Source organism: Pelodiscus sinensis, chromosome 3, assembly GCF_049634645.1.
Source record: "Pelodiscus sinensis isolate JC-2024 chromosome 3, ASM4963464v1, whole genome shotgun sequence".
Classification (NCBI taxonomy): domain Eukaryota; kingdom Metazoa; phylum Chordata; order Testudines; family Trionychidae; genus Pelodiscus; species Pelodiscus sinensis.
Genome location: NC_134713.1, coordinates 192,786,994 through 192,811,544, shown reverse-complemented (window position 1 = coordinate 192,811,544; position 24,551 = coordinate 192,786,994). Strand labels below are relative to the sequence as shown.

The 24,551-nt window shown below is 42.9% G+C and overlaps 2 protein-coding genes across 5 annotated transcripts in view; one reads left to right on the top strand and one right to left on the bottom strand.

Annotated features, from left to right (window-relative positions):
* Positions 1–745, bottom strand: part of TRMT6 (tRNA methyltransferase 6 non-catalytic subunit) — a 30,260-nt gene extending 29,515 nt beyond the window's left edge. Inside the window, exon 1 of one of the 2 annotated variants that reach the window (XM_006136001.4) lies at positions 554–745. In XM_006136001.4, coding sequence (XP_006136063.2) covers positions 554–657 — 104 coding nt within the window. In that variant the 5' untranslated portion in view covers positions 658–745. The remainder of the gene's footprint in view (positions 1–553) is intronic. The other variant, XM_014580027.3, reaches the window with a different exon arrangement.
* A 170-nt stretch (positions 746–915) lies between these two features.
* The window catches only part of MCM8 (minichromosome maintenance 8 homologous recombination repair factor), a 31,680-nt gene continuing 8,044 nt past the window's right edge, over positions 916–24,551 (top strand). Inside the window, exons 1-16 of one of the 3 annotated variants that reach the window (XM_006136007.4) lie at positions 916–1,332; positions 3,536–3,703; positions 4,172–4,246; positions 6,740–6,822; positions 6,969–7,118; positions 9,051–9,154; positions 9,653–9,851; positions 11,407–11,492; positions 16,389–16,540; positions 17,504–17,702; positions 18,660–18,690; positions 19,001–19,141; positions 20,190–20,331; positions 21,383–21,578; positions 21,837–22,056; positions 22,849–23,058. In XM_006136007.4, the coding sequence (XP_006136069.2) occupies positions 3,574–3,703; positions 4,172–4,246; positions 6,740–6,822; positions 6,969–7,118; positions 9,051–9,154; positions 9,653–9,851; positions 11,407–11,492; positions 16,389–16,540; positions 17,504–17,702; positions 18,660–18,690; positions 19,001–19,141; positions 20,190–20,331; positions 21,383–21,578; positions 21,837–22,056; positions 22,849–23,058 (2,118 nt within the window). In that variant the 5' untranslated portion in view covers positions 916–1,332; positions 3,536–3,573. The remainder of the gene's footprint in view (positions 1,333–3,535; positions 3,704–4,171; positions 4,247–6,739; positions 6,823–6,968; positions 7,119–9,050; positions 9,155–9,652; positions 9,852–11,406; positions 11,493–16,388; positions 16,541–17,503; positions 17,703–18,659; positions 18,691–19,000; positions 19,142–20,189; positions 20,332–21,382; positions 21,579–21,836; positions 22,057–22,848; positions 23,059–24,551) is intronic. The other 2 variants (XM_006136004.4, XM_006136005.4) reach the window with 2 other exon arrangements.

The following is a 24,551-nucleotide window of genomic DNA, read 5'->3' as shown; positions in this document are numbered from 1 at the left end:
ACATCTCTGGATCTGCTGGAAATGCTCCTCTTAATGCAACCTAATAAGCCATTAGCCTTCTTGGCTGCAAGGGCGCCCTGTTGACTCATATCCAGCTTCTCATCCACTGTAACCCCCAGGTCCTTTTCTGCAGAACTGCTACTTAACTGGTTGGTCCCCAGTAGCTGCAAGGAGAGGGGGCGATTCACCTGCGCGCTGCCCCTGAACAGCGAGTACCTGCCCGGCAGCGCCTGCGGATCCCTCTCTCTCTGCCTAGTCAATGCCTGGGGGCCAGGCGAGAGCGGCAGGGCGGCAAAGCAAGCGGCAGGGCGAGGGAAAGCGGGGCAGGCGGAGGGGGACGAGACCCGGGAGGGAGGGGAGAGGCCCCGGACCGCGCGGCAGGGAGGCATTTTAGTCACTCGGGCCCCGTCACTCAAGTGATTTCGCTCCAGCCCGACGGGGGCCCAGCAAGGCCCGAGCCCGGAGAGCGCGGCGCTGAGAGGAGGGGCAATGGCGGGGCGGCGGGGCTCCCCCCGTGAGGGGAGCGGGACCCGGCGGCGCGCGCCCCGCTCACCGGCGCCGCAGCACCTGCACCGCCTTGAAGACCTCGTCCCGCTTGAGCACGGCCCAGTCCCCCTCGCGGATGCGCGGTCCCGGCCTCGCGCTCTCCTCAGCCATCGCCCGTTGCCGGTGCCGTGTGCTCGCCCGCCCGCCAGGGCCGCGGCGCTACTTCCGGAAGGGGGAGGGGGAAACCCGCGCGCACCCGGCCCTGCGTTCTCATTGGCGGCGTGCGGCTGCGCAGGCGCAGCGGGGTTGCTTTCAGCTCATGGGGGTTGAAAGGGAGAGAGACCGAACCAAAAAAAAAAAAAAAAAAAAAAAAAGGATTATCACGTGACAGGAAACGCACTGAGCTTTGGCGGTTGGGTTCACCCTTTCACCAATGAACGACGGCGGGAAGTCTCTTACTGTAACCACGGCAACGTGGTGAGGCGGAGCAGCGCCCCAAACGCGCCCCTGGGATTGGTGTTTCTACCGGAAGCGGAAGTCACGCGACGTTGGCGCCAAAATAGAAGCGTCAGTGGAGTCGCTGCTGAGGTGAGTCGCTGCCTGCTGTGCCGGGGCTGGGAGCGGCTCCCATCGCTGCCTCCTCGCCTTCCGCTGTGGCCGCCCAGCCTGAATGCGGGGATCTGACTGAGCGGGCCTGTGCCGGCTCCGCAGCCCCCCTGGCACGTCTGGCCGGCCCTCAAACGCAGCGACGGGGTCGGCAGCTGTGGAAACGCCCCTTCCCAGCGCGCTGCTCTCAGCCCTGCGGGGGGGATTGACTCTTCCCTCGACCTAGCAACTCCCCGAGAGGTGAGTTCTGACGCAAGAAAACCGGCCCGGCCGCCTAGGTTCACCCCCGCGCTCAGGCTGCCCTCGCTCGTACGATAATAAAGCCCGAACCTTTCGCTCCTTCTGGGTGTACTGAGACGGGGCAGTTCTGACTGGACGCAAGGGATAGCGGTGTGTGTAATTCAATAGGCTTACTTTATGTGCAGGCCTCACAGCATTGTGGGGGAAATACAGGGATTGAATGAGCAGAACTTCCCCAAGTAATGGCCATGTCCTAAGAAAACCAGTTCCTGTATGGCAGCTTTCCTGGCCGTGGTAAAAGCACACCTCTCCTTAGCTCAAATCTGCACTTGAAAGGGAATCCTCTGAACTGGCATTCATGCTAAAATTCTGGTAGAGATGTAGCCGTGTTAGTCTGGGGTAGCTGAAGCAAAATACAGGACTATGTAGCACTTTAAAGACTAACAAGATGGTTTATTAGATGAGCTTTCGTGGGCCAGACCCACTTCCTCAGATCAAATAATGGAAGAAAACAGTCACAACCATATATACCAAAGGATACAATTTAAAAAAAATGAACACACATGAAAAGGACAAATCACATTACAGAACAGAAGGGCGATGGGGGGGGGGGAGAGGAAGGACGGTGAATGCCAGTGAGTTAATGATATTAGAGGTGGGGAAGGGGAAATGTCTGTGAGTTAATAGTATTAGAGGTGATAATTGGGGAAGCTATCTTTGTAATGTGTAAGATAGTTGGGGTCTTTATTAAGTCCGGTGTGGAGGGTGTCGAATTTTAGCATGAATGCCAGTTCAGAGGATTCCCTTTCAAGTGCAGATTTGAATGTCTTCTGAAGTAGGATGCAGGTTAGCAGGTCATTAAGACTGTGTCCTTTCTGGTTGAAATGACAAGAAACTGTTTTCTCTTTGTGATCTTGTCTGATATCTGTTTTGTGGGCATTAATCCTTTGGCGAAGTGTCTGAGATGTTTGTCCAATGTACATAGCAGACGGACACTCCCCGCATCCCCCTTCTGTTCTGAAATGTGATTTGTCCTTTTCATATGTGTTCATTTTTTTTTTATTGTATCCTTTGGTATATATGGTTGTGACTATTTTCTTCCATTATTTGATCTGAGGAAGTGGGTCTGGCCCACGAAAGCTCATCTAATAAACCATCTTGTTAGTCTTTAAAGTGCTACATAGTCCTGTATTTTGTTTCTCCTTATCTCAGTTTTCTTTTAAGAAAGCGTCTAGTGACAGAATTCAGGAACTTGCAGTCTACCAGAACAAAGATGCCTTGCCTTTGTCTGATCTCTAGGTTAGGATAACAAAGTCTTCTCATTTTACATCAGTGTATCTTAAAATCTAGGGTGGGTCACAAAAGATTTCAGAGTGAACATGTGCAGACAGGATCCTAAATTGTTTTCCAGAGTCCCAGTTTTCATTTTTAAAGAAGATTTCCAGCTGTTATGGTCACAAAGAAAACTTTTAAAACATAAAGGAAATGCAATCATCTGATGAATCTCTCTGAGTCTGTAGAGTCTGAAAAACACTTCGATGAACGATCTTATTTATTTCAATGCTACTGATGCTGTGTTAAATGTCAGCATTATTATATATGTACTGCTCATCAAATCATTTAAGAATGGAGAGGAAATAGATAAGGAAACATTACTGTTTATTTTCTTAATGTTTGGATAGGGGTGCTGTGTTTGTTCACATGACTAGCAATATGTAGACTTTTAGCAACACAAGACTGGTCACAGTTAATTTTATTTTTCTGGGGTAGCCCTCAGCTTTCAAAACTTTGGGAAACACTGTGACAGTCAACTCTTCATCTCCCAACCTACATAAGAGAGGGGCACTTACATTCTAGTATTCTATGATCTATATCATCATGGTATCTGAGAAGCTAGATCAATTTCAACCTAGTTGAAAGTACCAGCTGAGTATAAATGAGGAAAAAATACATTCTGCACTTGTAATCCTTATTTGTCATGAACAGGCTGTGCAGCCAGCCAATGTTTTATAGCATTTGCCATAGTTAACCTCCTATTCGCTGTGGGGATGTAGCCACTTGTTCTTCCTCACCTATTGTTTTGCAAAGAGAGGATCCTGAACTGATTCTACATTATTTAAAAAAAAAAATGACTATGTACCAATGGTTGTCAGTTAAATTATTATAATCACTATAAATTATTACTTTGTGTCTTCATTGGCAGTTTTAATCCAAAATTTGCACATTCAAACACATGCTGACATGAGCAACGAATTCAGAGATAGAGGGTCTGGACGAGGAAGAGGCAGCTTTCAAAGCTGGAGAGGAAGATGGAGAGGAAGAGGAGATGGAGGAAGAGACTGGAAAAGAAACACTGGAAAGTTTGAGTCTGGTAAATTGGTTCAATGTAACAGATTATCATTAATCTCTGATGATAGACTAAAATAAGAATGTTTTCAAAGTAGCAGTGTGTGTTTAAAGCTGCTTACTAGTGCTCTAAACAATAAACCAGAATAAAAATTTAGGTGCTACAGGTTGGACCTCCCTGGTCTGGCACCATCAGCATGTGATTGCTCCTGGACCTAAGGAGGTCCCCTGTCATCGGCTCCCAAGCCCACCACCTGCTGCTGGCTCCCTGGGCGGCCTAGGCTCCAGCTTCTGCTGGGGAACTCTGTCCCTGCACTCCCGGGGGCTAATCTGCGCTGCCTCTAGCCAGATTGCCTACTGTGTTGCCCCCAGGCTCAACTGGCCCTCCTGTCCTGCTAGACCACAGATGTTGATGGACCTGAGAGTGCTGGTTTTCGGAGGTGCAACCTGTACTGTAATTTGCTTTAATCAACTTTATTTTCATACATTTCAGTACAACCTCGGTTGATTCAGTCAACACTGGACCAGATTACTCCATATAAAGGCTGGAAGCTTTATTTCTCTGAAGGTATATTTGAAAATTAAATATTCAATTTACTTCTCAGGTTAGAGGGCTAAAGAAGTAAGTGATGTTATAGGCTCATTCTTAGAATCTTTTTAATATTTTTGTTCAGGAGCGATAGAGGAAAATGGGAACAAAAATGTAAATAATTGTGTCCCCTAAAAATGAAGGGAGATGTGATCAAATCCTCCTTTTTCTGCCTTTCTTTGCCATCTTATCTTTGCCTTTTTGGAGTGCTAATGTTAATTAGCTTTATGATTTCCATGTAAGCCATTGATTGTTAGATATATACCAAGATCCTTTTGGTTTGGCTTCTGTTCTGGTACGTTTGGAATACCATAACAGCTAATGGAGAAGCCCCTGGGGTATATATGGACCCTGAAACAGCTGCATACTCTCACTCAAGGAATCCATCTCCAAATCAGGTGGACTGGCAGCCAATGATGCCGGAAGCTAAGTGTAATCTACTGCTTATCTTCCCCCATCTCCAGAACAAATTTGAATGAACAACTTGTAATCTGTGTGGGCTGAGGCTTGGAAATAAGTGTTGCACAATGTAAAATACGCCCCATCCTCATCCAGCCTGTGTTAAACCAAAGCCAAAATATTGAGCAGATTCTTATGACTAACTATGGAATTGCAGTTCACATATCATGCATCTCCAGCAGCCTGCAGATTCAGGAATTACTTACTGTAATGCCTCACTATCAACCTTGTTTTGATTCTGTCCCCATGTTCCCCCATGTGAACAACCATCTGCACTCCACAACTTGGAAGCACTAAAATACTCCTTTCATTAAATTTTGCCTCCTTCGTTTTAAGGAATGATCTCACATTGTCTTGGCTAAAAATATTCATCCGAAATTCTTAATGTAGGAAAGGAATATTAGTGAGACATTCCTCAATCTTGGAGCACAAACAATATACAGTAAACTTCTGATAATCCGGCACCTTTAGGACCCAGGAGGTGCCGGATTATCCGATATGCCGGACTATCGGAAGGAGGGGCTATGAAAGATCTGAGGTGGGGGGGATGCCACCCCAGCCCCCTCATAGCCCCCCCCTTCCAATAGTCCAGCTCTGCCCCAGGCGTCCCCGATTCAGCCGCTGCTGGTCAGTTTCAGCAGTGGCTGAATCGAGGGGCGCCTGGGGCAGAGCAGCTGGGGTGCTGCTGGGTTGGTTCGGTAGCGCTGCCCTTTGGCACTGCGAGACCAACCTGGAAGCACCTCAGATGCTCTTGGGGATGCCTGGGACAGAGCAGCTGGGGTGCTGCCGGGATGGTCCCGCAGCACCGAGGGGCGGGCGCTACGGGACCAACCCTGCAGCACCGCAGCTGCTGTGCCCCAGGCGTCCCAGATTCAGCCCCTGCTGAAACTGACCAGCAGCTGACCAGAATCAGCCGCTAGTCAGTTTCAGCAGGGGTTGACTTGGGGATGCCTGGGGCAGAGCAGCTGGGGTGCTGCAGGGTTGGTCCCGTAGTGCCCGCCCCTCGGCGCTGCGGGACCAACCTGGCAGCACTGCAGCTGCTCTTCCCCAGGCATCCCCAAGAGCAGCTGGGGTGCTGCTGGGTTGGTCCTGCAGCCCGGAGGGGCAGCACTACGGGACCAACCCGGCAGCACCCCAGCTGCTCTGCTCCCAGCTTTCCCGATTCAGCTGCTGGTCAGTTTCAGCAGCGGCTGAATCGGGGAAGCTGGGTGCAGAGCAGCTCCAATTGTCTGGCAGCCAGAGCACTTCCAGGTTCCTGATGGTGCCGGACCATCAGGAGTGCTGGAGCATTGGATGCCGGGCCAATGAAGTTTTACTGTAATGGGGGAAAAATCACCCTTTCTATGAAATACTGCAAGATGTCATGATGGAATAAGAGTAAGACCTGCTATCTCTTTATAGGTCCACGTCTTACACGTCTTTAGGTTATCAGTTGGCATTCCTTCCTCTCCTATCTTTCCTTTCCCTTCTGTGTCTGATTAGCTCAGTCCAATGGTATGGTGAAAAACTCAATACATTATTCTGTCCAGTCCTTTGAAGGAAGGTGGCTGTGGTACAGGTGCTTGAGAAACAGGTGCGAAAACCATGGAGGGTAAAGGGTGTGGAAGAGGCCTCATAGACGGATTATTTAAATGAATACCCATATAATTTTTTTTTAAATAATCATTGTCTTTAATGGGATGAATTGGTTTATATAATAAACACCAGTTACAAATTAAGCATATCTTGTATTGATGTGGATCAGAGGTGGGCAAATACTGGACTTTGGGCCTGATCGCCTTTGCCAGCAAATGGGATCTGTGATCGCCCGTACCTGCAAAGGTGCAGGTAAATATACTGGCAGCGGCCTGCCAGGGGCTAATTTTAGAAGTAATTTTTAAGTCAGGCAAAGCATGGGGGTACGCAAGCCAAATCAGATTCCTGAAAGATATACAATCATGTGGAAAAGTTGAGACATACTGATGTAAATAATTATTTCTGGGTTAATTACTAATGCAATATATATCTAATTAGCTTATGATGGCAGCTCTCCTTTTGTCCAGAAGATTCAAGCATTTGAAAAGTTTTTCATGCATCGGATTGAACTTTATGATAAGGTAAGACACCCACAATTGTTGCTACAATAGCATAATAGATCAGTATATATTTTCTTCTGTCTATATTTCAACTAAAATATCTCAAGAATAATATTAATCTGCTGTATCTCAGAGTGAAATGTATTTTAACTTTAAATGTTTTGCAGGATGAAATAGAAAGAAAAGGAAGTATTCTTGTGGATTTCAAAGAACTTGTACAAGATAAAGAATTAATTGAATTGATACCCAGTATTTTTACTGAATTAAGGGATATGCCTCAGAAAATACTGGACTGCATGGGTTTGGCAATACATCAGGTAAATGTGGACTCCAAATAGATATAAAGGAGTAGGATGTATGTGTGTAATTATGGCTTGTACTTTAAGTTTTAAACCACACTTATATGGAGGATCAGTGGTCACGTTCAGAAGGATTTTTAACCAGAAACAAACATATAATTACCACAACTATGGAAGTTTCATTTTGTGTTTTTAAACTTTTAATTAAATTTAGAAATAGACTTTTTAAAAATTGAGTTGATTCCTAAAGATTTTGAAGTGAGTGGCTTTCAAAAGATGTGAAGCATAAGTACATTTTTCAGGATTGGGGCCTTAATTTTTAAAGGCTAAGCTTTTTAATGCACCAAGTGTCCTGGTCCAAAGATTTGACCTAATTTACTATCATTATGAATAATAATGGAAGAAGAAAGTCCTCCAAATGTTAAATATATAGATTTTCAGACATAAAAAAATCTACTGCTTCACTGAAAAATAAGTCTCTCATATCCTCTCCTCGCCATTTTTTGTGTGTCTTACAAAATTATATCTTGATTATATTTTGGGCTTCCTTCAGACCTTTCATTAGACAATCTCAATATTAGTCAACCACTTTCATCAGATATACCTCAGTCCCATTTTTAATGTGAAACTGAATCTCAAATTTTAAAGTAATTGCTCAAAGTTACACAGGAAGCTCATAGCGAAACTGAATAAACCCTATATCTTGTGCTTTCAGTCCTGTACTTTCAAAAGGCTAGTCACCTTATGCTGGTTCTGCAGTAACAGCAGATATGTCCATAGATATGCTGAGATTAACGATACCGATGCAAACACCTAGTTTAGAATTGGATAGTGTGTGTGTATAGTAATCTCCAAGAAAAAAGATATCAAGTATTTTTAGGATATAGAGGTGAAATATAAGTATTGTAATAGGCCTGAGGCTTGTAGGCACTCTATAAGATATTGATTCAGCTTAGCCATTCAAGACCTTAGGCTTGCAATAGGTTAGCATGATTAGTTGATCAGATAATAATCTTGTACTAGTAAAATGTGAAGTTACAGTAAAAGAAGTGTTAATGGCTGATATGCTGGAAACTGTGCAGCAACAGCTGGAAAATATGCTGCAGTGAGCCATTTAATGCGGCAAGATGCCAGATAGTAACATTTTAGAGAATTCTGTTTTAATCTTAAATTGCTATAATAACTCATTTATATGCACACCTCAGATACACTCATCCACCAATTTGCCTTTGCAACAAACCCTATTTCCAACTCTGTCCATATGTCTATAGAAGTGACATTATCACAGGACCTATCCACATAAGCCACAACATCAGGGGCTCATACAGCTGCATATCCTCTAATATGATCTATGCCATCAAGTGCCAGCAAATGCCCCTCTGCCATGTATATTGGCCAAACTAGATAGTGTCACAACAAAGGAGAAATGGACACAACTCAGACATCAGAAATGGTAACACACATGAACCTGTGGGGGAACATTTTAACTGCCTGGTCACTCAATCATGGATTTATTTTAATGATGCTGATGATAATATTTCTGATGCCGTAGTTGTCAGGACACCACACCTTTTTTGACTACTGCGGTCAAAAAGTTTAATCAGTTTGATTCCATCAACTAATGAATCCTCAATCTATTGATAAGGCTACAATGTGTTAATTTTTTATTGAAAACTAAGATGTTAATTTAAGCTCCATTTAATATATGGAAGGAAAATCTGTGGTTGTCAAATGGAAAAGTACAAAAGCAGGAAAATAATTCCTTTGGCTGTGTTTAGTAGTCAACGAGGCCTTCTACAGAGATATGTAGAGGTTTAAAACTGCTCTCCAGGGAGGAGAGAACCATGTTATGGGAGAACACTGTCACTATTGCCACTTTGGCAAATACTATTACCCATTTCTTAGAGCTGGTTCTTTTTAGCAGGTGTCTGTTTTTTCTTGTCTAAGTAGGTATTAACTAAAGACCTGGAAAGGCATGCAGCTGAACTACAGGAGCAGGAAGGCTTATCAATTGATGAAGAACCTATAATAAATGTGCCATATATTCATGCAAGGTAAAGAGTGTTCTGTATTAATTCTGTATTAGGATTTGAAAGATTCATTTACCCAGAAAGAGTAAGAAACTCTCATGGATAATTGCCATCAAATGTTGGTCCTTTCTGTGCTGCAAAACTTTGAAATGTGTGTTAACTGTGACTGGGTATTGCTGTGTTACAAGTCCTCATATATGTTAGTTCTGTAGCGTAAATGGGACCTAGGAATATTTAAAGAGAATTAAAGGTATATATACTGTGTATCCTCTTGTAGTTTGGGAATTCTGAATATTAGAATTTGATGGACAATCCTCAATTCTTTCTAAGTTAGCAGGAGTTAAAGGTTATGTCATGTATTCTGAAGAAAGGTTAGATTTACCATAAAATATTAGATTTGTCCTTTGCTGATTAAATCTTTTCTCAGCCTGTATGTCTTTTAGTGCCGTGCATATTTGACAAGATTTTTGTTCTTTAAGGATAACAAGAGTTTTAAAGTTGTGTGGTAACCTTTTTATTTAGGGTGTACAACTATGACCCGTTGACTCAACTAAAGAATGTTCGGGCTAATTGTTATGGAAAGTATGTTGCCCTGCGAGGCACTGTTGTGCGTGTCAGCAACATTAAACCTCTGTGCACCAAGATGGCCTTTATATGCAGCGCATGTGGGCATATTCAGAGTTTTCCTTTGCGTGATGGAAAATATTCTGTCCCCACAAAGGTAATTTAAAATACTTTCATCTTGAAAATTGTCCTCCCCTTTACAATCTCTTGTGTATGGGAACTGTAAACGTGGTATTTAAAGAGGGATAAAATGGCTATCAGCAAAGTTAGAAGTTATGGGACACCTAACCCCCTCCCCAAATCACTGTGCATCCTAGTGTTACTGTAAATCTTCACTTGAGGTAGGAATTTGAAAAAAGTTTCCTTGATTTGAGTCTCATTAAAATGAAAACCAAAAGTATAAAAAGTTCCTCAAATTTAGGAAAAAAAGTGTCTTCTCACCCCTCCCTGAACCTGCCTGCTTGGATGAAAGGGGCTGTTCAGTGTTCTGACTGTATTTAGCCATTTTATCTAGGACTAGAACTGGCTGAAAAATGTAAATGTGCAAAATTTCAAGACTGTGGTGGCTTTATTTACGTTTTTTGTGGGGGGAGAAATTGGGGGAGTGGATTTTGTCCTGAATTGGGATGAAAAGCAAAGAACACTTTCCAGAAAAGTTCCATTTTGGGAGTAGCAAAACAGGATTTTTTTTTTCAGTTTTTCAGCTCTCCTGCTACAGGATTTTCGGCTGGCTAGCTGCCTGGGACGCAATAAGCTTGGTAGCGCAAGAGCTGGCCAGCTGCACAGCCATGATTGTGTCTACACTGTGAAACTGTCCCCTACTCCATCTACAGCAGGGATTTTCAGAGCCTGGGTCTACATGAGTTCATGTAACTCCTGCTAGGGTGCTAAAATTAGCCAGGTAGATGTTCATGCTTGGGCTGGAGCTTAGCCTCTGAAGCTCAGGGAAAGGGGTGGGTTTCACCACCTGAGCTCCAACCCAAGCCAGAGAGTCTACCTGGCTATTTTTAGCACCTGCAAGTGCAAGCCTGAGTCCGTTGACTTGGCTTCTAAGACTTGCTGCTATGGAGTTTTGGGGGTGGGATACAGGGGGAGGCGGCTGTATAGATGGATCTCATGGAGCTTAACAATGTGAGAGTGTGGTAGCCTGCCAGGTGTACAGTCTGGGAAGCTGCATCTCCCCAGTAGGCTGCCAAGAACCTGAGTAGCAGTGGGCTGGCAGCTATCTAGGAAACCAGGCACTTGGTTTCTGTCTAAAATGTTGATGAAATCAACATTTTCATAGAACTTTTCAATTTTTGTTGAATCAGTATTTTCCAGTGGAAAACTTTTGACCAGCTCTCTCCAAGGTTTAGTATTTTGGTTTTGTTCTTCCTAGCTTGATCTGAGACCCCACAAAACATAGATACAAAATTATAATAAGGTAACTGAGTATTATTATTTGATCAAGGTGAGAAGTTTTCTTCTCTGAAACCTGAAAATAAAAATGTCACAAAACATGCAGTACTAACAGACTGTTTTTCTAGTGCCTACAGTTGAGAATGCTAAGTGTTTAATGGAAAATTATCAGTCATTAACTATAGCTTTTCTTTTTACGTGCTGTTAATGAGCTGCACACAGTACTACCGGTTTTTCAAAATCGAGTTGTCTTAAACTGTTGAGAGAATCATTTTCTTTACATCAAAAATGACCACGAATTCATACTGTTACAGTGTCCTCTGCCTGAATGCCATGGACGATCGTTCACTGCAGACAGAAGCTCTCCTTTAACAATTACAGTGGACTGGCAGTCTATTAAGTAAGCAATTGTAGAGTATCTGCTCCTTTCACTAATATATTTAGGTTAGCAGATTTGAAAGGATGCCAAATTGCAAAAGCAAATGTGTGTTCTTATCCATTGTGTAAAAGCCATTGATTAAAAGAATATGCTACAAAAGCATCATTTCACCAAAGCACCATTCCATATTACATTTTGTTCCTACTCACTATAATAAGTTAATTTAAATACTTCTTATCTTGATGATAGCTCCATTGTGAACCGTTGCAGGTCATGCTGTGAATATGATTGCATCTAATCTATAAATGTGATCACATCCGTTATAAAGTACCTTCTATAATGTAAGGAAAACATCACCATGTTTGGCTAGCAAGGCATGTCAGCTGAGAGGGGGTGGAAGAGTTGTATCGAATTTTAGTGTCAATCTTGGTTTAAAGTTTTACTGGGGAAAAAACACCAGGTGACCTGAATAGAAATGAAGTGCACATATTTAAATTGTTTCCCTGTTCTGCTTTCTACATATAATTATGCAAATATACCTTAAATTGTGACCTATTTTGAACAGGACAGGCTTTGTTGTCTTAGTTGTACAGAAATAGAAAAAAACAGGGCTCCTAGATTTTACTGCAAAAGAAATAAATAATATAAATGTCAAGTATTCCTTCTAGTCTAAACTAATTAAAAATATTTCTGAAGTTGATTTTTTTTTTTTTTTTACAGTGGTTATAAAGTTAAGTAGCCTAGCATTGGGAGAAGCCATTAGGTCCTACTTCAGTACAGCTGAACTTAATGCACTCGTGAGTTGACTTCAGTGGATCTACTCACTGTCAAATCCTAGCCCAACTGAGGCAAATTTCACTTCTAAGGGGTCAGGATTTCACTCAGAATTTATAAAATTAAACATATGTAAGTCTTTGCAGAATTGGGGTCCTAATTCATTTGCATTGTGGTCTTGGGGCTTCTGGGGCACAGTGCCTCCAATGTGAGACTTTGTGAGTTGATATCTGTGATAATCTGACAAGTGGATGTTATCAGGGCTTTAAATAACTTGATGTCCTGTGCCGCCTTACTTCAGTATTATGTCTCAGAAGTAATATTTTGCTCTTGTTGTGAACCTGTTTTTTTTTAAACAGCATTTTAAAATAATGTAACCTTTTATAGTAAACTACATAAACTATAGCAACATTAGGGGTCTGAATCAGAGCTATCAAACAAACATGATTATTTTACTACTATAAAAATAGACTGTGAAAATATCATCTTGTTGCTTAGCAACAGATCTGCTCCCTAAATATAATCAGCAACTAAAATAAGTTCTTCCTTGTGTAGGTTCACTGTTTTTATGCTTTACTTCTGCTATGAGTTTGAGGAGATAGGATGAGACCTGCAGTCACCAGGCAAGGGGCTTAGATCTCCTTTCCAGGAACACAACGCAGCTGACAGAACAAACCACCTTCTAGTAGCCCCCAAAGGTGGTTTCCAGATCTCCTGCAAAAATACAGAGTATAGGAACTACTTCAAAGGATTCAGATTTGGTTCCAAATTGATCCTTTTGCTTGTCTCAGCTGGTAATCTTTTTTGTGAGCTCTTTTTCAGGGAACAAAGAGTTTGCTCCACTTTTTCCAGGAGCTGTTCCCTCCCCATTCCAAGCGAAACAAGTGCCTCTCATGCAGCTTGTCTGCAACGTTTGCTCTAAGGAGCCATTTTTGCCTGCCTGCTCTGGCTTCCAGTCTCTGTTATACTGCTGGGACTGGTAGCTGCATTGCCTGTGCTATGGGATGCAGGGCAAAAGGGCTATTTGGAGCATATTCACAAGCGAGTGTGTTCCAAACCTACCTATGAAAGGGGGCCATCACTTACACTGTTTCTGAGCCTCAGAACGCACCCTCCTGGTATATCTGCATAGCAGAGAAAAACCCACAGCTGGACATGCCACTTAACTGGGGCTTGGGCTGTGGGGCTGTTTCATTGCCATGTAGACTTCTGGGCTTGGGTTGGAGCCTGAGCTTTGGAACCCTCCCACCTCTCAGGAAAAGTGTAACTGTTCTGGTGCATCTGCAGAGTGTGATAGCAACTATTCTAAAGCTTAGGAGGCAATAGATGCCCTGATGGTTTACTCAGCCATGCTGGGAGGGTTTCGTCTTTACTGCTGCCCTCTTGAAGGAATAGGGTGTTGGGAACAAGTTATAATTAAGACTTATGGATTGCGGGATGGGGGAGCAATTACCTATAAAAATTGCTTTTCTCCCCTCTACTGTCTCCAAAAGCTGAAAATAGGGGGAGCTGCCCTCTGGCTCCAACAGGGAGAGGGGCTGATTTCAGGTGGTTTTATGGTTCTAGTCGAATACACTTGCATAGTCCTAACCAATTAACTAGTTCATAGGCACTTTTTGTCTTTGGAGGAGGTTTAAGATTTGTGCAATTCTATTAAAGGAAATCACGGAGGCAGTAAAGAGATCACCCCACCATATTATATTTAGAATAATTTCAAAATGGGGATGTAAAATCCCGGTTAATCAGTTAAACATTGTTAACCTAATGCTTAACTGGTTAACTAATTGGGATCTGGGCTGGATATCACTCCAGTTTGGGTGGAGCTGCTCCTAGCCCATGGGGCTTCTGTCCCCATGTTGGGGCTGAGGGACAGGGGCTGGTTTGGCTGCTGGCTCCCAGGCTTTGCCAGAGCAACCCCTGTCCATCGTGGGCAAAAGGACTGGCACAGGCACGGGCTGCTCTGGATGAGAGCAGCCTGTGTCTGCAGTAGGCCCCCTGCGGGGCTGGAGCAGCCCCTCATCCACAGCAGGCGGGTATCTGCTCCAGTCCCCACCGATGACCAGTTAATCAGAACCAGTAGGCATTGACTGGTGACCCTTTCACATCCCTACTTCAAAGACGCTCAACACTTATTCCCCCATTTCTATTGCACCCCTGTCAACTCCAGTGATATAGGAGTGTGTGTACTCAGCAGAGTTCATGATGTTTCATTGCTTCCATGAAGCAATACCTTAACATAGCCGGGTCAACACAAGGTAGAATGTCAGTACAGAGAAGTGGATCTCAAATTTATTCATCTTGGGGGTTTCGATTAGAGTCTAAGCTAACATTCTGCATCCAAATTCTACAGAGCTGAGTATTAAATTTTAAAACCAGTTATGAGTAGCAAGATCTTCACATTCAGACCCCCATTTTGTCTTTTAAATTGCACTTTTTTTTCATTTCTGGAAAAAAGTTATACCATGGTACTGACAGATACTGAACACTAGCTCTAGGGGGTGCTGTTAATATTTCATGTAGAGAAGAGCTCAGAAGAGAAACCTTTGGTATTCATAACTGTATATATCCTAGAGTTCATTTAGCAGGACTAAAATGCAACATAGTGAGGCAAAAACAATAGTTAATTTTTTTAAAAATATCACTGATTTTTAGTTTTATTTAAATGGCGAAGTATTTAATTTTGAAGGTTATAAAATGAATATAATTCATGATGAGAGAACACTGGGGGAGGGGGCATATTTAAAGACTATATATACCTATATAAATATTTAAAAGGGAAAGAAAAATCACTTATGCAAGTGTAACACTCATTTCTACGTTAAAGTATAGAAGAGCTACAGTAGCCTACAGTGCAAATGATCATTTATTATTTGTATTTTGGAAGCACCTAGTGCAGAGGTGGGCATACTTTTTGGTTTGAGGGCCACATCTGGGTAGGGAAATTGTATGGTGGGGCAGAGGATTGGGTTGTGTGTTTTCAAAGGGGGGCTCTGGGCAGGGTGAAGGGTGCAGAAGGGGCAGTGAAGGTGGTTGGGGCAGAAATTCAGGTGCAAGAGGGAGTTCAGGGTTGGGGTAGTAGTGCAGGAAGGGTTTGGGGTGCAGGCTCTGGCTAGGCGTCACTTTCCTTGGGCAACTCCCAGTCAGTGGTGCAGTAGTGCTAAGGTAGGCACCCCCACCCTCGCCCCATACTACTCCCAGAACTGGCCAACTTGTCTGGTAGCAGCTCCTAGGAGTGGAATGGGAGGGAGGCAGCTTTGCGCGCTGCCGCCACAGCTTTCATTGGCCATGGTTCCCCATTCCTGGCCAATAGGAGCTGCGGGGATGGCGCCTGTTGGTGAGGGCAGCATGCAGAGCCCTCTGTCCCTTCTGCCCCCTCCAAGGGGCTGCAGGCTTATGCTAGTCTCTTCTAGGAGCAGTGTAGGGCCGTAGCAGGCAAGGAGCCTACCTTAGCCTCATTGCGCCCCTGGACTGATAATCCTAAAGACTGGCTGGATGTGGCCCGCAGACTGTAGTTTGCTCATCCTGACCTAGAGGCTGTACTCAGGAGAAACATCAGAGCTTGTCCACACAAAACTGTAATGGTAGGAAAACCAGTATGGCTGATTTGTAGTTATAACCACGAATAGTCTTTCTGATGGTCACAGCCCAAAGAGAATTTTGGATGATGTTTTCTCTGCTTCTTTTTTTTATTTATTTTTTAACACTTGATCCATTTGCTGGGCGCCCTTTTTTGAGTTGGAGGATGAAAATGACACACAATATTACTAGTAGTATCAGCGTTTCCCTACTCACTTAATGCAGATTACTGAAAACATTTTTGCAGTTTGAACGTACGTGTAATTGGAGCTCAGTAAGTTTGTAGAATTGACTGTGTTAATCTAGAGTTGATAACATTAGGGTTCTTTGGAAATATGTTTTGAAGTGTTTGCCAAAGAAAAAAATGAAGTGTTTAAGTCCCTGGTCTTGGAACCACTTAAAACTTGGAATTTCTTGACTTTCATTTAACAGCCCTAGTCGCAATATTATCATTCTGTAGTCTCCCTTCTCATCAGATTAAAAAAAAATTGATTTGAAGCATAAATGGGAGGACTTTTATAGACGAACTTGCTGGGCATTGATAGAAGAACTTGCTGTGTATCTTAGGGTTCAGGAGCTCATGTCAGATGATCAGCGAGAAGCAGGTCGAATTCCTCGCACAATTGAATGTGAGCTGGTTCAGGATCTTGTAGACAGTTGTGTTCCAGGAGATACAGTCACGATCACAGGAATTGTTAAGGTGTCAAACACCGAAGAAGGTACTGTACGTCTGTTTTGAATTTTTTCTAACATCACCTTCTGTATCTTGCACAGTGCTGAACGAAAGCCTCTGTTCTCGAGTTGTTGATTTGTCTATCGAAGCCTACACTCACTTATTCATTGCATGCATTTAGAAATAAATAAAACATCGTACGGAAAGGTGTTAAGACTCCGTGGTGAAAAAGGACAAACTATGCCAACTGGGATCCCCAGATGCCAGCTTCTCTGCTGCTGGCGTGGCCAGCCGACTCCAGCCCCTTTTATTTCTGGCCTAGTCAGGGATACCCAGACCAGGGAGCCCAGCAGCTGCTGGCCGAGGATTGTGGTTCTTTGGTCTAGCAACATCCATGGTTGCTGGACTAGAGAGTCCCAGATTTGAGAGGTTGAACCTGTGCCTTGTCTTTTTTCTTTAGAAAAAATGTTCTAGGAGTAAAATTGTGTATGTCTGTAGCATATTTTTTAATTTTATAGTAGATCAGGCTAAGTTCCAAAGACACATAAAATGTAGCCAGTTCAGATGTAGCCAGTTCAGTGCTCTCTGTTTCCAAGTATAAATTGTGACCAAAATAAAATTGATCATGCATTGTGTTCAGGCCCCGATGCAGCAAAATACTTGTGCTGAACTTTTAAGTAAATTAAAAGACATTCAGAGGTTTGTAAAAGGAAAAGGAATTTCAATGTCACTAGAAGCTTTTCCTGACTTTTTATCAGGCTTTGAGGAAACAATTGCCCAAAATAGTTTCTACTAAATTGTTGTAGGGCTATGTTTTCCAGTATTCAGGAACAGACCTAATTGATTAGACTTTTAAATTTGTAATATGTTATTACAAATGTACCCTACATTTTAATTAACACGTGGTTTTTAATATTTCTGAATTCTTTAATCACAACTTGTGCAAAACCCCAATAATTAGAGATGAAAGCATCGCTTCCTACTCTTGACCATCTTTATAATCTAACAGGAGCATCTAGAAACAAGAATGACAAATGTATGTTCCTGTTGTACATTGAGGCAAACTCCATCAGCAACAGTAAAGGACAAAAAGTCATGAATTCTGAGGATGGGACTAATCACAGAGTGTGCATGGAATTTTCACTTAAAGATCTTTATGCTGTGCAAGAAATTCAAGCTGAGGAAAATCTGTTCAAGCTAATTGTCAAGTATGTTTCCTCTTACCTCTAGCAATTTAGACACAAAAGCATCACAACTTTTCCCTTCTTGTACTTTCAAGAGTGTGGTTCATTATTTGCCATTCTATGTCTTGATCCTTCTGAAGCAGTCAATTTGGGACAAGTGACCTAAATGAAGTTAAATAGTGCCTGTGTCCCTCAGGATGGGAGGTGAATTCAATTATATATGTTTGTACTTGAAACTAGTTGCTGAACTTTCATTTACCCCAGAATAAAAATATTGTACTTCAAAAGAACACTGTTCTTAAAATAAGTACATACTCATGTTTACTCCTGTGGAATCTTTCTTTCTGCCTTCCTCTTTTCCCCTTTTTTTTCAACTGCTACATTCTTTTTTTAAAGATCTGTGAGACGATTGCCATAGCTGCTTCCTCACTTTGCATTGTTCTACACTCTGCCTATGGCTTCTGTGGTACTAGAGTGGGGAGAAAAGGGTGGGGGAAGGGGTGTGTGTGGATATGTGAGCCAAACTGAGGGCATGAAACAGACAATGCAGGGTCATGAGGTACCACTGGAGGATTTCAGGAAGCTGCAGTTAAACTTGTGGAATATAAGACCTTCTTCAAACTCTAGCACAATTGAGCAATAGACTAATAATGATTAAAAGTAGTTCGGTTGCAGAGATAAGTGGGTGCAACCGTGTAACAGGTTCTCGTTTGTGTGTGTGTGTACATACTTAAGAGGAATACTGCTCTTTTTATAAGCATGCCTAACTGTTCAAAAAGTTCAATAATTTTGATACAGCATTACAGAAACAAAACACTCCTGGTTTTGCTGGGAATTAGACAAGAAAGTGAATGCGTATGGAACTTGTTGCAATACAGAAGCTAATTTTGTAATTGTGATGGAACAACTGATTATTTATTTAATGGTAATAAGATATGTGTATTAATCAAATACTGATGTCAAATGTCTTGTGTTTTTCAGCTCACTTTGTCCTACTATCTATGGTCATGAGGTAAGTAATTTTAGGGCTCTGCTTTCATTTTAAATTCAAAGTGCATTACAGATTTGCTTCAATAAACTTCCGAGACCTTTTTAAAGGTTGGGAAGGTGGAAAAATTGAATTTAAGAAGTTTATTTTTGGATAAACTTTTACTTTTTCTGTGTCAGAACACCCATAGAAACTCCCAAATGAGTCTCTTGTAACTTCTTTTCTGCAAGACACACAATGTTTGCTTTCTGTTTGTCTGAATGTACTATGAAGCAATTGTTAGTAGTGGTAGCTGTCGTCTAATACTGGCTAATATTTGCATATATCATTATAGATTGTAAAGGCAGGTTTGGCACTGGCATTGTTTGGAGGATGCCAAAAGTATATGGATGACAAAAACAGAATTCCAGTGCGAGGAGACCCGCATCTTCTGGTGGTTGGAGATCCAGGATTGGGAAAGAGCCAGATGTTGCAAGTATGGGTTCATTTACTCCTACAGATTGAAACCCTCTGGTCTGGTAACATCTGTGGTCCAGAAGGACTAGAGAGCCTCAGCATAGAGCCATGGTGTCCAACATGCTAGCCACTGGTCACAGGCGGCTGTTTGGCTGGTTGTGTGTGGCTAGTTGATATAGTAGTAGCAGTATAATGGCTACTGCTTCAGAACTGGTTGGACACCCACCATAGAGGTTGCCAGTGGCTGAGAGCAGAGCCAGCTAGTGGGGCAGCGGAGTCCATGGGGGGAGCCAGAACTTGCAGTCAGCAGAGCTGGGAAACCAGTGGGGGCACGTGAGCCCGCAGGGTGGAGGCGGACAGCAGAATTGGCAGCGGACCAGGAAGGCGGCAGGGCTGTCACAATCCATGGGGGTGGGAGGGCCTCAGGATTAGGGATGCGGGAGGGTGCAGGTGTCAGGGTGGAGGTGCAGAAGTCAGGTTAAGGGCTGGGAGTGCAGCAGTCAGAGTAGAGGGCTCAGTGTAGAGGGTGGGGGATGCAGGACTCGGGGCAGGGAGCTGGGAGGCTGGGGACTGAGGATAGGGGGTTAGATGCACAGGAGTCAGGGCAGTGAGTGGGGGCACTCAGAACAAGGGTGGTGCAGGATTTAGGGCAGAGGGAAGGCTCAGACCAGGGGGCTGCAGGGTTGGGAGGGCTTAACAGAAACTGCCCATGGAAGCTTTGTTTTTGAATACAGGTGATTTTTAATAAACCATTATGGTTCCTTACATCTAGTACACACAAACCCATGTCAAGTAGCATAGTCTCAGGGTTTATGATAACACAGTAGATGGTACTTTGACTGCAAGCCATGTGACTAAAATGATTCCCATCTGCATTATTGGATGTATATATCTTTAGGGGTACTCAGTTAATAACTATTACAGTAGTGGCTCATGTTAAATTGAAAATAGCAAAAAGGTCAGATGCATTCACTTTTTCCCATTTGTGGGCTTTTTCCTGGTATAAGTAAGTTATAATTCCACATAATATGGTTTGAACTTTCACAATATGTAACTGTTTTCCATAGGCAGTGTGCAATATTGCCCCTCGTGGTGTTTACGTTTGTGGCAATACCACCACTACCTCAGGCTTGACTGTAACTCTGTCTAGAGATAGTACTTCTGGAGATTTTGCTTTGGAAGCTGGTGCTCTGGTGCTTGGAGATCAAGGTAAACTAAATTGCAACTAAATCAAACGGACAAATGTATTAGCTAAACTTTTCCTCTAGATTTTTTTTCCTCTAGATTTTTTCCTCAACCTAATTAATTTTTAAAATCTTATTGAATCTGATTCAATAAGATACTGTTTATTGAAACTGCTACTAATCAGTGTTCCCTGTAAGCTGAGTGCTTGGGTGGCCTCCCAGAAGAGTTTCAAATGCCGCTCAGCTGATTAGCAGAGCACTCAGTCTCTCTCAGTTGGCAGCATATGTTTCTGTTGGTAGTGCACATTTGCACATGCATTTGTGCACATAACAAAATGTATTCTGCACATGGATGGAAAAATGAGGGAACATTGCTACTAACTATAGTTCTTAAGCTAACTTTCTTTTTTAATAACTTTATTTTCAAGCTTTAGATCTTAAGAAATGTGTGCAGATGTTCAAAATGTAATTCTTCACTGTTTGCTGGTATCCTAGGTGTGTATATACTTGCACCCTAGTTCGAACTAGGGATGTAAATGCAGGCATTCAAAATAGTCAATGAAGCAGGGATTTAAATATCCCGCGCTTCATTAGCATGATCTCGCTGGCGTGTTACTCCGAATGCCAGCTGTTTTGAAAGTGAAAGTGCGTGCCGGGATGCATTAGTTCGAAAAAAATGAGGAGTAACGTAAGTTCAAACCAAGGGGGTTGGCTTGAACTAACGCGGTAATTGTTTTTGGTCCACCTTCTCTGGGGCACCTGGTGCTGGTCACTGTCGGCAGACAGGCTACTGGGCTAGATGGACCTTTGGTCTGACCCAGTACGGCTGTTCTTATGTTTTTACTAATTTGATCCCTGCCTGTAATATTTGCCCATCCGAACTTGCAAACCTGCCAGTAGGGCCCAGCGGCAGCCTGGAAGGGAAGCAAACAATGCTAATAAGAACATTGCAGTGAGTGGTGTTTGGATCAGGTGCAGCACTGGATCTGTGGCATATATCTGGCCATTGAACTGTGTGCGTGTGCGCGTGCGCGTGCTTTTTAATTCCTTGTATTCTGTGTTAATTCTGTTTCCAGGTATTTGTGGAATAGATGAATTTGATAAGATGGGAAGCCAACACCAAGCTTTGCTGGAAGCCATGGAACAGCAAAGTATCAGCCTTGCTAAGGCTGGCATTGTTTGCAGCTTGCCAGCTAGGACATCCATCATTGCTGCAGCAAACCCAGTTGGGGGACATTATAACAAGGCCAAAACGGTCTCTGAGAATTTAAAGTAAGCGCTCTTTGAAATGTTAATTGTGTAGCTTGCAAGAGAAGGTGCTTTTTTTTCAAGTCAGTTTGTGAATAATGTTGCTCTAGTTCTTGGGAGAATGAAAGTAGGTTTTCTTAGAACATGGCTTTGATTTCTTGTGATTGCTCTTTGACTGTACTTGTGAAGCAGGGAAATAGGTAAAGTCACCAGAGAGTTCCATTGTGTCTTTTTTTTTTTTTTTTTTTTAATAAGCAATGTATTTTATTTTTTTTTGTCTAGAATGGGGAGTGCCTTATTGTCCAGGTTTGACTTGGTGTTTATCCTGCTGGACACTCCGAATGAAGATCATGACCATTTGCTTTCTGAGCATGTGATGGCAATGCGAGCTGGGAAACAGGCAGTGCACAGCAGCGCCGTCGTGACTCGCACCAACACACAAGATTCGAACACCTCCCTCCTTGAGCCAGTCTCAGATAAACCATTATTAGAAAGATTAAAGGTAGAATTGTCTCCTTTGATTTTGTTTTGCATCTCCCCACCCTGCATCTCCCACTGGAACCAGTGCAGGCTGTCTGGTGGTGCAGGATCTCAGCGGTCTCCCTCCAATTTCCACCTGGGGAACCAACTACGGCCTTAAAGAGCACTGGAATGTCTATAGAAAGTCTCCATGCTCCACGGTTCCTGCCAGTTGCCTGCAGTAGCAGCTCTTGCAGGGGAGATGGTGGTAAATTGAGGCATGCCTTGTTCCACAGAACTACCTTTGCACCTTCCCACCACAGTGTAGCTGTCAGATTTTCTCAATTCTTTTAACTTTACATTATTTTGCTATTGGGGTTGGTAGTTCCTTCATCTACCAATGCTGCTTCTTGGATTCCCTTGCCTTCCTCGCCCATTTCCCCACCTCTGAACACTCTCCCTTGCTCCTACAGCCTCTTCCTCCATTTCAATCCCGGGTTCTTTCCTTAATGAAGACAAATGTTAATGATTAACTTCCAAGTAACCGTATCATTTTTGTTTATCCTGCCCTCTCTTATCCCACTTGACTCTTCATTTCTTCCCTGGTGTGTTTTCTGTCTTTCTCCCTGATCCTGCAATGATCTTTGTGTGGGTACCTGTTGGTCTTTGAGGCTCCATATGTGCATAGAAATCCACCTGGTTGGTATTTAAATAGAAGATCAGAACTCTTCAGGGACTGTCTTATTTTATATAAATTTTAGAGATTTGAATACTGTGTAAATCTGGCGTAACTTAAGAGTTCAAGACCATGAAAGATATGTTCATAATTGACTAGGTCATGCCTGGAGAAAGTTTTGATGCCATTCCACACCAGCTATTGAGGAAATATGTTGGATATGCTCGGCAGTATGTTCACCCAAAGTTATCTCCAGAAGCTGCTCAGGTCCTCCAGGATTTCTATCTTGAGCTCCGGAAACAGAACCAAGGAGTAGACAGCACACCTATCACTACAAGGCAACTAGAGTCCCTGATTCGACTTACAGAGGTACCCTTGCAGCTGTAGCCTCTTTTGTTTCTAGCACCCTAAGTATTATTTAATGTAGCCAGAAACTGCTGATGGCTAATGTGACCAAGTGGTTTTAGTGAATAAGGAGAGTCCACACAGCTAGTTAGTGTGCGTGTGGCCAATGCATTGAAGACATACACCCCAGTTTCCTGCATGCTAACTGGCTTTGTAAACAAGCCCTTAAATTCTCAACCTCAGAATAGGAGAAGAGAATAGACTTCAAGGGAGCTGTCTGTAATGGATTTGTGATTTCTGGCCTCCTTTTGCTCTCAGAGTTTCTGTAGATCCTTCCAATCAATCCTTCACAGCAAAAGGAGTACCCTGATATTATTCCAGCTTTTCTTTCCAAATATCTGAAAAGAACTCCAGGGTGAATTAGAGAAAATTAGAGGCAAGAAGCTCAATGTGATGTTATAATATGAAAGGTTACAATCCTTTATTTTAGGCCTATGCTGTCAGGAAGGCCAACAGAGGCACACGCAGGTACATGCAGACAAAGAATCTTACACCCTTTATGCTGTTCTGAAGGGGTTGAGTGGACAATACAGCCATTTCAGCTTATTTTTCCCTAAAATCCATTAGACTGTGACTCATTAACTAATACAGTCTTTTGATATTCCACAGCTCCAGCAGAGATAGTAAGTTAAAACAGCTTTTCCATTCCAAACTATATATCTAAGCGCTGCTGTGCACTGCCTGTGAAAGGAAAGGTAAACTGGGATGCTAGATGGATGTTCTGGATCTTGCTTATGCACCAAAATAAAATTAAACCATGTGTAGCTATCAAACTCATAAGGCCAAATCCTGATGACTCTTTAAATGGCTGGTGCATAAAACCCAGACTGTATAAGGAGCTGTGAAGGGCTTTCCCAGCCTTTACATAACAGAAAAATCTCCCAGGCTGGGAACTTGCACAGCCCTCCATAGATCCTACTCCCCTTTTCTCCCTTGCTGTCTGCCAATAGGGAGAGGGATTCAGGGATACTTACCTGGCTTTTCATGCCTTATTCAGGAGCATCAGGGGGTAGCTGAGTTAGTCTGTTACAGGGAAAAAAAAACCAGCAAGCAAATAGTCTGGTAGTACTTTATAGACTAACAATCTACATGTTTTGTTAGTCTATAAAGTGCTACCAGACAATTTGCTTGCTGTGTTTTTTCATACCTTATTGTTATTGTCATTTATATGAATGCAGTGTTCTAACAGCTTGTTGCTGTCCAGAGAACACGGTGTTAAAAAGCAGATCAGAGATTTTTCAAGACTACAACTCTCTAACATAGTTTCGAAGGTGGGAACACTGCTATTTACTGATAGGGCCTTCTCCTGTGATTATTAGAAATTTGTGGGAGTTTGTGAGTCCTGCAGGATCAGGTACTAAGTATGTTCTTAGTGCTTGATATAACCTTTGTGAATGAATGATGGAAACTAAGCCCTTTTTATGTGGTGGATACCATATAACTGTAGCTTAATTATT